The sequence below is a fragment of the Notolepis coatsorum genome (assembly GCF_963971535.1).
Source record: "Notolepis coatsorum genome assembly, chromosome: 7".
NCBI classification, from domain to species: Eukaryota; Metazoa; Chordata; class Actinopteri; order Aulopiformes; family Paralepididae; genus Notolepis; species Notolepis coatsorum.
The window spans coordinates 148,158,059-148,172,615 of NC_140171.1; the positions used below are offsets into that span (position 1 = coordinate 148,158,059).

The following is a 14,557-nucleotide window of genomic DNA, read 5'->3' on the forward strand; positions in this document are numbered from 1 at the left end:
GTGTGTGTGTGTGTGTGTGTGTGTGTGTGTGTGTGTGTGTGTGTGTGTGTGTGTGTGTGTGTGTGTGTGTGTAATCTATTGGAGTGTAAACCCATCTAGTTTATCCACCTTTTTAACCCTTTCACTGCCACACTACCAAAGGGTTAACCTTTTAACTGTGACAATACAGAAGGTTAACCCTTTCACTACCACACTACCAAAGGGTTAACCATTTCACTGCGACAATACCGAAGGTTAACCCTTTCACTACCACACTACCAAAGGGTTAAGCATTTCACTGTGACAATACAGAAGGTTAACCCTTTCACTACCACACTACCAAAGGGTTAACCCTTTCACTGAGACAATACAGAAGGTTAACCCGTTCACTACCACACTACCAAAGGGTTAACCCTTTCACTACCACACTACCAAATGGTTAACCCTTTCACAACCACACTACAGAAGGTTAACCATTTGTAGTGTGGCAGTGAAAGGGTTAAACAGACCCGCATCATCGTGATTGAAATTCATAGCTATTGCTATTGATATATAGTAGTTAATAGTATCAGATTGCGAGTTACATGAAAATAGGGTATGTTTTGAGGAAATATAACAAACGTATTCTGAAAATACAATGTATTTTGTATCTTTTCTTTTCTGTTTTATATATTTTATTAGCATTACTGTAGGTCAAATAACAATTTATTGCATCACTGCAACACTGAGTAGTACAGTAATAATGACAAACCCTTGCGTTTTTGCTTCACAGTGATTTTATTGACGACCGCAGGCTTCAATACCATAGATGTAAGCAACATTCAGACAATCCTTACTATGCTGCCCCCTTCAGACCATTTCCTCTCACTGCACAATAATAGCGACTCTATGACAAAGGCGTTCTCACAGGCCGCTGACGCTGATGACGTCGGTGAAGACGGATCATGTCAGCCCAAACACCAGAGCGTCGGGAGGGTCACGGTATAGTCGGTCAGTCGCTGATCTTGAAGCCGCAGAGCTTGGCGTCGCCGGTGATATCAAAGTGATCGTACTTGACGTCTCCAAGTCGGTTGGGGAAAGACATTGTGTTGCCGTCAGGGAGTTCGATGTAAAAATACTCATTTGTGAAGTTGATGTAGAACTGCAGGAACACGTGAGAAACAAACAAACAAACAAAGAAAGGGAAATAGAATTTGTTTAGTCATACTCAAGGGTGAGTTGAAAAACACCCAGTGGAAAAAAGTGCATTGTTTTTAAGTATGTTTGAGAATCAGTAATAATAAATACAAATTGTAATAAATAATAATGTAAATAATAATAAAAAGTTAAAACATAGGAGCAGCAAAACTGGCTTGAAATACATTTATTCCTTACTATTAACTCATTCAGCGTCATTCACGAGAAAAGTCGGGTTGACTCGCCATGCATTGACAGCCAATCACGAAAAAAGTCAGGTTTTAATCGTTATTTCTTTTATTCGCTATATCCATTCATTTTTCATCCATCCAGCCTGATTTTATCATTGGGAATGGGTCTGAGCTCGCAAAAGGCCAATACCGTCGCCTAACGCCTTCCAGCCGGTATTACACATCATTGGAATCCCTCCCCCTTGGGCTGTACACTGATCTAAGAAGTCTGGTCCAGGTTTTCCTTCTCAGGCATGCAGTATCGTTATAACACATGGACTGGGGAGCAGCGTGGATTATGCGTTTTGGACATATAACGTTGGATCAATAAACGCGATCAATATTTGGAATTGCGATCAGGAATTGGATTAATCTTTTTGCAGTACATCAGATGTGAGGTAAGGACTCTATGTTACCAATCTTGGGTTAATCCGATGTTTCTTTCGTAACGATCACGCATGTGTGTGTGTGTGTGTGTGTGTGTGTGTGTGTGTGTGTGTGTGTGTGTGTGTGTGTGTGTGTGTGTGTGTGTTTGTGTGTTTGTGCGTGCGTGCGTGCGGTTGGCTGCGACCAAGGCACGGAGAAGCGACTTTTCAGACCCCGCTTCTGTTCGTGCATGAGGACACATATAATACCGATAATCTAGCGTTATTTTCAGAACGATTCATAAATCAAGCAACAAATGGCACGATTTCTAAGGAAATGCATTGAAGCGCGGTTTGCTCGAGTTTCTTGAGATAGACAGAAACGCTCTGGAACTATACTCATATTCATCACGGTATAAAACGGAAATGTATGTATGAAAAATCTGTTTTTTGCATGTTGACTGGAAGAAACTCACTGACAATCGACATGTTTATTAGATCCATAGCTATAATATTTCATATAGTTTTAGCACTCGCAAAACACGGCATTCTCCCCATTGCATTACAGTGCTGGCGTTCTAACCAGAAGGTAAACAGCGCCCCCTTGGCGTCCATTGAGTTAAGGGGCACTTCACCAAAACACAATGCAGATTTATTTTGCACATAATCTCACACGCATCCAAAAACTCTAAAAAAGTAGCTTGAATATGGCCAGGGACATTCAATTTAATTAATTACAGCACTTAAAATGAGCTTGAATGTGGCTACCAGTGATGTCATCGGGGACATTGATTTAATGAATCTTGAATGAATTAATGAAATGATGATGAAAAAATAGCAATACCTTGTATTATAGGGGCTGCTACCTTATCATTTAATTGAGCTGTAATTAGCACAACACAAGGATTCAATATCCCAGGATGACATCACTGGTGGCCATATCCAAACTCATTTAATCCCAATAACTGTCAAACGAAATGAATGTGTGCAAAACTGTTTCGTTTTTGGATGTGTGTGAGATTATGTGCAAAATAAACCAGCATTCATTGTCTTTTAGTGAAGTGCCCCTTTAAGACTGTGTCCATCTCAAAAGTAAACTCTTTCAGCAACCAGGAAACCAGGGAGTGGCAACATCACAAGGGGTTGTGATATACTAATAAATCGTGGGATGCCAAAATAATGAAAAGAGGGGGGGGGGGGGGGGGGATCACCAAATACACTGCAGTATAAGACAGTGCAGACTGCAACTAATATTGTATAAACAAATACACCAAACAAATACAGGAATACATCTTTTATTCCTGAAATGAAAGTAAAAACCCATGTGGCATATTGTTGTAACAAATTATCTTTCCGATACTATTGTATCTAAATAAATAAATGAGTAAATAAAAAAGAAGACAGAGATCAACAGAGTATTCAGTCCTGCGCAGTAACCCACCTCCCTGCATCACGAAACGTGTATCTTAGCAACTAAATTGTCTCACTATACAGTGTAAAAACTGGGATTGGGGTTAATTCATATTTATTAAATTATTATTAGTAACCTATATACATAATAAAAAAGACGATGTGCTTTTTTGAAATCGAATTGAGCCGAATTAAATGAATTTGAACCATTTATGAATTGCATTTTACAGTTTTGGTTGAATAAAATTAGCTGATAGTTTAAAAATTGACCAGATGACGCTCAGTTTTTTACAGTGTAATTATCATAGACAAGCAGAGTACAAAACATTTCAGATAATCAACACCATGTCCACATCTATGTAGACACATGACCCTCACACCCCCCCACCCCCTCCTAACAGACAGTCTCCTCCCCACCGTATTCTCTGTTAGGATCTATGGGTAACAGTAATGTATATTTGCATATCGTATATGTCACAAATGTAACAGTGCTACTTACCTGAATGTCATGTATGTCCCTATGCCATAAATGTCATGATGTCATGTATGTTGTGTATGTCATAAATGTCACTATGAATTGAAAATGGGGGACCCTGATGTAAACAAGACAAACGTCTTTCTCTGGTCTGCATCCCCTTAACACATCCACCGCCATAAACGGCGTACGACGTGTTTGATGTCCATGCTAATTCTGGCAAACCACGCTGTACAACGTTATTGAGATCATATTTCATTTTTTCGCCATGGTATTCATAATTCCGCCACCCAGCCTCTGCTGATACAGTGGGAGCCTGCACAACAGTGCAACGCTTCAATACCGCCGCCTGGTGGATGATCGGGCGAGTTACAACCGGAAATGGATCTGGTGATCTCGGTGCATCTGGGAAATCCGTCCGGCAGTCACATATCGTTGCGGGACTCTAGACACACATCCGTGTATATGGATCGCTGCCATAACTCAATAATCGATATGATTTGGGGCGTTTATTGCGCCATACAAACCGGAAATGGATCTAGTCGATCGACGTCAAATAAGTGGGATCTTTTTTCCTCCAGTCTCATCGGCGAACGGTAAGAGGACAGTAACGTTATTTTCAAGGCGATTGTACATTTCTTTATTTACAAACCATCTGATCAATAAATCAACCCATACTACATAAAGCATTTACTGACGATCACGGAATTATAAACGACCCCCCCCCCCCGTTCATCCGCGCATGATGAGTCATAACGTTTAGGATCGTATTTAGTTGAATTTTTTAATATAGCGTGTATCGGCAATAAACGGCAATCGATATGCGTTTAGGCCTATAACTAGCGTTCTAGGAATTACTGCAGAAAACGATAAGAACATACTTATATTCTAGAAGGTATTTTCGTATGAATGTTTGAATGAAAAAGTATAACGTTCCTACATCCTGAACGATAGATAATCGATGTTGAATGGGCCATAGTAATGTCAATTTAGCAATACAATTTAAAGAGTTATAGCCCTGCAAAGAAGGTGAACATCTCCATAGGCTTACAGTGGTGACAGAGATGGGCATGAGAGGGGCAAACTGAGTGGCAGTTAATGTGTTAACAATTGTGTGTATTGAGCCGTACTGTATTGTACCCATTCTGCAATCTGTTCAATAAAGTTTTCATTCCGGGCGGCTGAGTGGCGCAGCGGACATTGCGCTCGTCACCAACGCAAGAGACACCGGGTTCGACTCCGGCTGTCGGCGTTGCCTCCGGCTTGGGCCAGCCGTCATACTAACTCAATTGGCAGAGTTAGCAGGTGGAAGTCGATGGGGTGGTAATCTGGACGTTGTGGACAGCGACTCCTACAGGTCGGTTGGGGGACGCCTGCACAGCAGAGACAGGAAATGGCGGGGGCAGTGTGAGCCTCCCACACGTTACACCTCGCCAATGAGAGTCCGCGCTGGCAGGTGAAAAGATGTGACAGGCTGCCTCCTCGTGTATCGGAGGGGACGGGTCAATACTTTTACCAACGGATTTCCAGTTCCGCGTGCGCGTTCTGCGAACTGATTGGCCACTGACGTTTCTGGTCGTGTGACATGTGCGGCCAATCGTGTGACGCCTGTTTCTTTCACTGGTTAAGCTTAGGCACTCTTTCGAAGTTGGTTAAGGTTAGAGTTTGTCTTAGAGCAGGGCGATAGAACACCAGCCCTGATTCCAAACTCTAACCTTAACCAACTTCGAAAGAGTCGCCTAAGCTTAACCAGTGATAAACTAGGCGTTAGGTCGTTTGCATACCGTTCGAGGCGGAAATGGGCAAAGACACAGGTGTCACACGATTGGGCACACATGTCACATGACCAGAAACGTCAGTGGCCAATCAGATCGCAGAACGTGAACGCGGAAATGGAAATCCGTTGGTAAAAAAATAGACGCGGAGGGGACACGTGATGCAAGGCTTATATCCTCCCTACAACCGGCCAGTGGGGGGCATATGCGAGCAACGTTCAAGACAGGGGGAGGGAAGAATTGGCACAGTGGAATTGGGATGGGAGAAGAAAATAGAAAAAGAGGAGAAAAAGTGGATACAAAAAAATAAAGTTTTCATTCATTCATTCATTCACTCACTCACTCACTCACTCACTCACTCACACACACACACCTTGCTTTCATCGCCCCGAGAGAAAGGGAAGCTTGAGTCCCGCTGCTCGTCGCCCCAGTGCCCTCCGGAGAAGTGGTTACAGACGATGATGTTGGAGTCGCCGCCGTGGTCAAAGCGGGGGTTGAAGTGCAACGCGATGTTGTCCGAGTCATGCCCGACGTTGATGGCAAAGCTACGGTGGAGTCAGAGGAAGAGAGCGAGGGGAGAAAAGAGTGGATAAAGATGATACATTTACATTTTTAGTAATTTTTTAGCTGACGCTTTTATCCAAAGCGACTTACAAGTTTTGTACGACAAGTCATCAGGAAGGGCACAACTCTATCAGCTGAGTAACAATGTTCATCAAAGTGTTGAGTGTAGGTTAGTTTATTAGGAGGACAAGTGCATGGCAGTAAGGTTAGTTAGGGTTAGACCTTTTTTTTTTTTTTTTTGAGATAATGATTGATTGATGATACACCAACATCTCCTTAATGATTAAATACAGTACTGGTTCTGATATCTAAAACTCACAACTACACACTCTCAGATGAGGGCGAGTCTAATTGAACCCTTGCAACCAGGGCTTGACATTAACACCCGCCAAATGCGGGTAGAATTCGGCAGTGTAACCCGTTTTAGAGTCGTAGTGAAGTCTCTCTCTCTCTCTCTCTCTCTCTCTCTCTCTCTTCTCTCTCTTGCGTCATGTGTAATGATAGTCTCTGTCTCTCTCTCTCTCTCTCTCTCTCTCTCTTGCATTGGCAAGTAATTTTTTTTAATAAAGATCTATATATATACAGTATATATATATATATTTCTTTTATGTATTTTTATTATATTTTGGCTAAATATGCCTAGTTTTATAAATGTGTATTGATAACATAGTGCTGTAATACAATGTCTCTAATAAATATGCATGATCAAGTTCAACGTGTGCTTTTATTTTGATATTCCTTAATTCCATGTTCAAATTCCGCTAAGTGTGGGGTCGCCAAAAGAAAACCTAAATGAAATAGGGTCGTGGTATAAAAAAGTTTGAGAACCCATGCTTTATTCCACCATCTTGGATCACACTGAATCAGGTCACTTTATAATATCCTTGACGTATCTCAGGATGTTATACTAGCTCAGCTGCGCTAACGAGTTGGTTAGAATGGTAACGGTTATAAGGTAATGCTTTGTGCAACATTGTGTACTCTTGGAGAAAATAAACCAAAAATTTGACTTCATGGCAGCTTTATAAAAGCCCGCCATTGTGTTCGTTGGAATGTCTGACCAAGTCATAAGTCATCATCATCAACCTTTATTTATTCTCGAAAAGACAATTGAGGTCACCCTCATTTTCAATGTCGTTGAGACTTTACAGACATTTCAATGCACACATTTCTACAATATAACAATAATAAATATTAATAACTATCTATATAGTATAAAATGAACATAGGCATAAAATCAGCACACAGATTGACAGAATAAAAAACAATGCATAGATTGCAGACATAAGAATAGGTATAAAAGACATTAAAAGTAGTGCAATGTAAACGTGCAGACTTAATAATGGCATAAAATAAGTATATACCGCTCGAAGGCATGTGAACCCCCCCGGAACAGTCAGTCCCCCAAAACACCCCACACATCAATCCCTACTAGATCCCCATCCAAGACACACACACAAGTACTGCTACCAGTCTCTGTGGTGGTAGGAGAGTGCTGTTACTATTAGGGCTGACCCCGACTAATCGATCGAAAGGAGCCGTAGTCGACTGCCAACCTCTTAGTCGAATGCATAAAAAATTACAAAACAAAGAAAATATATAAAAAAAAAAATTTAAACATTTTTTATATCATTCTTTCCAAAAGCAAATAAGCCTAGAAGCGTGGCTAACACTAATGGCGCGCATACCAGCGAGGCTAACTGCCTAAGAAAACACTGAAGGCACTGAAAGAGGATTTCACCCATCTAATGAACACACTAGAGTAGAGAAATATCAAGATGTATCCATCAGTGGACCAATTGCATGCTTTAGCAGAGGACAAGGAGCCTTCAGTCGACTCCTTCAGACATTAAGCACCCCCCACAGCCCAAATGGAATGAAAAGATGTTATTTTTTTTATATTTATTTATTTATATTTTATATTTATTTATTTATTTATTTGTATTATTATTTATATAGGCCTATGTGATATTTTAAATTCCAAGTCATTGCACATTGTCTTTCGAAGGGTCAAGGGTGGGTATCAAACAGGAGAGAAGACTGTCAGGTTTTAAACTGTGGATACTGTTAAACAGTAATCCAGAACTATTTTATTGCACTGTAAAAAAAAATTACTGAAAAAAACGTCTATATGTCTGCACTTTATGTGCTCATTTCATGTCTATTCTATTCTACTACTTATTGCACTGCACTATTGCACTATTTTACTCTGTCTATTCTATCTTATTCTTTTTATTATTGTCTATTTAAAACTGAATCAAACCATAAACAAGGTGGCCTGGTGGGATGTTAGATAGATCCTAATGTGAAAAACTGTGATTTCATATGTCTGCACTTTATGTGCTCATTTTATGCCTGTCTTTTTCTGTTGTGAAGCACTTTGAGCTGCAGTTTCTGTATGAAAGGTGCTATACAAATAAAGTTTATTATTATTATTATTATTATTATTATTATTATTATTATTATTATTATTATTATTATTATTATTATTATTATTATTATTATTATTATTATTATTATTACAGCATCTGGAAGTGCTGGTGAGTAAGATTGATCACTGCTAGCTCAGGGCGCTTGAGGCAGCACTCTTTCTGCCTGTGTGGTGAACAGCACCATCCATCTGAGTGGAAGACTAACTAACTTCTTAGACTTCTCCGCCAATAGGTCCAAAACACAAGAGGACTTACGTAGAGCTGTCATCACTGGGCTTGACCCAGATCTTGAACTTCTGGCCCATCTTTAAAGACAAGTTGGTCACCTTCTGTAAGTGGGAGACAACAGCAGATTCTATGTGAATTGGGACAGACAGATTGATGAATGGCTAGATGGACAGAGACAAATCGATGAATGGCTAGATGGACAGACAGATCAATGAATGGCTATATGGACAGACAGACAGATTGATGAATGGCTAGATGGACAGAGACAAATCGATGAATGGCTAGATGGACAGACAGATCAATGAATGGCTAGATGGACAGACAGACAGATCGATGAATGGCTAGATGGACAGACAGGTCGATGAATGGCTTGATGGACAGACAGACAGATCGATGAATGGCTAGATGGACAGAAAGACAGATCAATGAATGGCTAGATGGACAGAGACAAATCGATGAATGGCTAGATGGACAGACAGACAGATCAATAATTGGCTAGATGGACAGACAGACAGATAGATGAATGGCTAGATGGACAGACAGGTTGATGAATGGCTAGATGGACAGACAGACAGATCGATGAATGGCTAGATGGACAGACAGACAGATCGATGAATGGCTAGATGAACAGAAAGACAGATCAATGAATGGCTAGACGGACAGACGGACGGGTAGATGGATGGGTAGGTGGATGGATGGATAATCCATCTCAATTCACGACTATTTCATAAACTGATAAACCCTCATTAGATTTTCGCTTTTCCTGACACTGAAATTGAAGGACAGTTTTAGAAGAGCTACTCAAATGTTGGTCAGGCCAGAGCTGTCAGTTGCCAGGCATCCAACAACATACATGTTTGCCAACTGTGGGGACAAAGAGGTTTTAGAGATCCCGGGACAGACCTGTAATGTACTGTAATGTACACAGATAAGAGGGATGTTAATAAAGATGGTCAACAGAGAAGTCGAGCATCAGTGGCACACGTGTTTCTGTATTTGTGATAGTTAAAAAACTAAAAACACACTTGAGTAAAAGTCTAAAAGTTTCTACTTTTAAATGTACTAAAAAGTACAAGTAAAAATGTTTTTTCTGACTGTCTATATTCTTCTGATAGCAGGTGTTTAATCAAAGATTCCCGCTTTCTAGTCTTGCACAAGGACCAATCAGCATGGCATGATGGGTATGGGCAGATTCATTTTCCATTGATGGGGATTTGATTGGCTGTTTTTAAATAAAGTGCGGTTGCAGGATTAATAACGATAACGTTAGTTCGGCCAGAGAAACAAATATATTAATTTAAATGGTTGGTCCTGCGAGATTTGTACTTTGTACTTTGCAGGTCTGCATTTTAAATGTAAGGAGTAAAAAGTATGTTTTTTTCTCTCTGAAATGTAATTGAGTAAAAGTACAAGTATACAAACCTAATAATACTCGGGTAAAGTACAAATCCCAGAAAACAGTACTTAAGTATTGTAACAAAGTACCGGGGGCCCTGTCCACACGAGAGTTTGAATTTAATATGACCGAAGTTTGAAAAAATAAAACTCCGTCCACACGGTGAACACAGGTGGACAACCGTGTATAACTGCGTACTCACAGGCAGAGCTGGAACCCAGCAACCGATACATTCAGTACAATGTAATACAATGCCAAAGCAGTAGGCGGCGATGTTGTTCAGACATGAAGGCCATTTCAACCAATCAGAAAAGACTGAACGCTCACTAAACTTCCCGTTGGGTCGCGATCTGCCATTAATTTACTGAAGAAGAAGAAGTAAACTTCCCGTTTAGAAGCACAGCTGGACCCTATTGATCATTTTGCCAACGGAACATATATTTTCAGCAAAGAAAGAAACTGCAATAAACAAACGGATACATTCACTGTGTTCTGCCTCTCATTTTGTTGATGAAACAAAACCATCAGCAACACAATTTACCACCAAGAGCGGATAGTTTAGTCTCACAAAAAAGATCTCCGGTGTTGTTAGCTACACATGCTAATGTCAATGGCATTCTCTATGTATAGTATATAGCTTAAATGCTAACGTAATAATGTAACGTTAACGCTAGTATAATGAATGGATGCAAACGTTATTTAACACATTGCAGAATGGGTACAATACAATACGGCTCAATACAAACAATTGTTATGAGGATGCAGTCTGGACTGGGTTCCTTATAACAATAACTTGACAACACATGAGTTTAGTTTAGCTGCAGCTACATGTTTACTCTGAGCGTCAACAGACATCAGTCGATCACAACACTCTTCAACACAGACGATACGTTTTGAACAAAAGTTTGTTACAATCATTTTCATATAACGCTACTTGGGACAGCTCTGCTGTAAACACTGGTGTAGTTGGCTCTGCTCTAATCTCTACCCCGCGGTCTGCCGTGAACATGGGGAATAATTGCGACAGCTCTGCTGTAAACACTGGGAATAACCTCGGTTGCTATGCCCACACGCAACTGCAAAACCGCACAACTCCACCCTGGCCACCGGTTTCAAAAGACCGCGGTTGCAGTGTAGCAAATCCCCGGTTGTGTGTGGCCGAACAGTGCAACTGCGCACATACAATCACGGTTACATTAAACCCAGCGTTTACACCCCTGGGATTAGCATACTACATTCATCTTCATGTGAAACAAAGTGACTTACAGTCAGACTGATTTAAGCATCATATCAGGCAATGTGCACCATGCTGACAATGTAGGCTACATACATCGGAAAAGTCATCTTAGCTAAGTAGATCATCTACCAGGGTAGGGCAGAGAATCAGAGGTTGTAAAAGCTCTGAAACAGGAAAGAGCTACATTTGACCTTTGATTCGTGTTTGCAATGGGGACACTGTAAAACCATAAATAGACGCCCACTTGACTTTCAGGATCTTTATCATCCTCTTTGTATGTGTTGTGTGTTTGTGCATGTGTGCGTGTGTGTGTGTGCTTACTCTCAAACGGTTGCAATAATTTTATCAATTCATAAAGTAAATGTCCTCGTTATGATGGGGGTCAATGTTCCAGACACCCCGTGATAATAACAGTACCGCTAGTCCTATACCCTGTACCACACCCATGGAAACCCCTACCCGAGTCCACTTCCTGTTACAATATCATGTCAGATCAATATTGGTTTATTATTGACCAGGCAGGCAGAGCCTCACGCAACGAATAATGTGACATTCATTTGGGGTTTCAACAAAGTGTGTGATATTCTGTTAGACAGAGCTGCCACATCATTTAAGTATGCCCTATCAACCTCCTCCATACCTACCAACCTCCTCCAATGTACAGTTTCTTCGTCAAATGTATATACTCTCTTTTTTTAGACTCTTCTCGTATCACAACCAGTACTGTATTTGTAAATCTGGTATGTCATAAATGTATAGATGTAGCAGTACTGTCTATCTGTATGTCGTGTGTGTCATATGTTATGATGAATTGAAAATGGGGGACCCTGATGTAAACAAGACGAAAGTCTTTCTCTGGTCTGCATCCCCTGTATTGAGCTGTACTGTACTGTACCCATTCTGCAATCTGTTAATACAATTTTCAATCAATCAATCAATACTAGTACACTAATCTGTAAATATAAAATGTGTATGAAGATTATTGTTTGAAGAGGGTAGAAACATCATAGATGTATGCATCATGTGTTCCGTCACAAGTGTGAATTAGCTCGTTCGATTTGTGTTGGATTCCTGTGCAACACACACATGCTGTTATTCCCGCTCTAAAACAGACATGCAGTTGAACCTCTTTCAGCATCGAGAACCCATGACCTTCTGTGAATGAAGTGTATTCAAAACACTGAACAGTGAACACTGATCTCTCCACACACACAAGCACACATGAACACACACATGAACACACACGCACACACACACACACACACACACACACACACACACACACACACACACACACACACACACACACACACACACACACACACACACACACACACACACACACACACACACACACACACACACACACACACACACACACACACACACACACACACACACACACACACACACACACACACACACACACACACACACACACACACACACACACGCACGTACGCACGCACACACGCACACACCACACGTCCTCACTTGCACTCTCTCACACACCCCACACACTACAAAAAAGGTCACTTTAAAAAACATAACTGGATATTTGTATATATTACCTTTATTTCTTAAGCTTAGCATTGTATTGTATTTTATTCTTATGCCTTTTTATCATGTCTATTTTATTATCTATTCAATTTTATTATTCAATTTTATTATTTGTATTTTTTGCACAAATCAAGGCGGGGCATGGCCACCTTCATTTCACTACATGTCCCGTGTCTGTATGTGTGTGGCGAATACATCTCTTGAAATCTTGAATCTATTCCACTTACCATCTTGGCTTTCTTCAGTGGGAGACGGCTCAGTGGGAGAGAGCAGTGCAGCTGCTTGTGTAGCTTATATACTGTGAGCGGCCGTGACACTGTGGCCAGGAGGCAACCAATCGGAAACGGGTTGTGAAATAAAAGGTAGCAGCAGAGAGAGAAGTAGGATGTGGAATTTGGAGCGTTCTGATTGGCCGAGAGGTTTAAGGGGGCGGGACTTATGTGTATGTCATACCTTATAAGGGCATATATCAAAGTTTGATGGATTGTAGCCACGCCCCCTTTTTGAGATGATTTATGACCCCCCCTAGGGCTTCTCTGATTGGTCTAGGATGTAAGGAGGCGGGACATCCGGTTTTGAGGGCGGGTCATCCGGTTTTCGGAAGGGGAGGAGTTTTTTTTTTATTTTATTTTTTTTCAAAAAGAGTGTATTCCATGTTTTTACAGAATATGTATTTCTGTATTTCCAAACGTTTTCAGAATATATCATCACAATTAAGTTTTACAAGGTTGAATACATTATGTGTATTCCAAAGTCTTAAGAATTTGTGTATCTTCAGAAAGTGCATTTATTTCAAATGGTGAGTGTATCTTCAGAAAGTGCATTTATTTCAAATGGTGAGTGTATCTTCAGAAAGTGCATTTATTTCAAATGGTGAGTGTATCTTCAGAAAGTGCATTTTCTTCCAAATGATGTTTGTATCTTAAGAAATACCCTCTCTCTGTCTGTTTGCTGTTGGTGTGTGTCTCCACTCTGTAGGCTGTGTGTTCTCTCAAATGTCTCTCAGTAGACTGAATATTTCTCCCTCTGTCTAACTGCAGCTTCTCTGAAAATTCTGATGGTGACAAACCCCGTAGATGTCATACGAGGCTGGTGAAAGACTACGGCCAATGAGATGACTCAAAACCATCTGCCAAAAGCAGATTTATGACTCTGCGACTTCCCGTTTCTGTAGAAAAACGGCCCCCAAGGTGTCTGTGTGTGTTTTCTTAATGCCAGATGCCAAATGTCACAATCTTTAGATAAGTGTATTCCAAATTACAAATGTAATGTGTCTAATGTGTTTAAGCAAAAGTCTAAATAAATGTAAAATACATTTTTTTGTATTCCAAATTACAAATGTATGTATGTATATTAGTTTCATGGATAAAGACATAATCTTTATACACTTGTGTTTAAGCAAAAAGAAAATTACAAATGTAAAAAATTAAAAGTGCACCATTACATTAGCATGCAAGGGTCTAGGGTTTGAATATTTCGTTAATACAGGTGTTTTATATTATACACATTAATTATTTTAGAGTTATTATTAAAAGAGTTGGGCTGAAAATATAAAGTACAGAAAAGATCTATGTGTGTCTGTGAGGTGTGTGTCTCTGATCGGGGGTGTGAACAGGGCTCTCTTAGGTGCTAAAACACAGCATGAGGCGTGAAGATTAGGGCACATGCATACTTGGAGTAAAAAATGTAAACTCAACACACATTTACAGTCATCATACAAATGGTTTATA

At 40.3% G+C, this 14,557-nt stretch overlaps 1 protein-coding gene across 1 annotated transcript in view; it reads right to left on the reverse strand.

Annotated features, from left to right (window-relative positions):
* Nucleotides 1-773: 773 nt before the first annotated feature.
* LOC311232037 (beta-galactoside-binding lectin-like) overlaps nt 774-14,557 on the reverse strand; it is a 61,082-nt gene continuing 47,298 nt past the window's right edge. The window contains exons 2-4 of the mRNA XM_084318705.1: nt 8,662-8,735; nt 5,784-5,955; nt 774-1,120 (exon numbers count right to left, since the gene is read on the reverse strand). Of these exons, the coding sequence (XP_084174831.1) occupies nt 971-1,120; nt 5,784-5,955; nt 8,662-8,711 (372 nt within the window). The 5' untranslated portion in view covers nt 8,712-8,735 and the 3' untranslated portion in view covers nt 774-970. The remainder of the gene's footprint in view (nt 1,121-5,783; nt 5,956-8,661; nt 8,736-14,557) is intronic.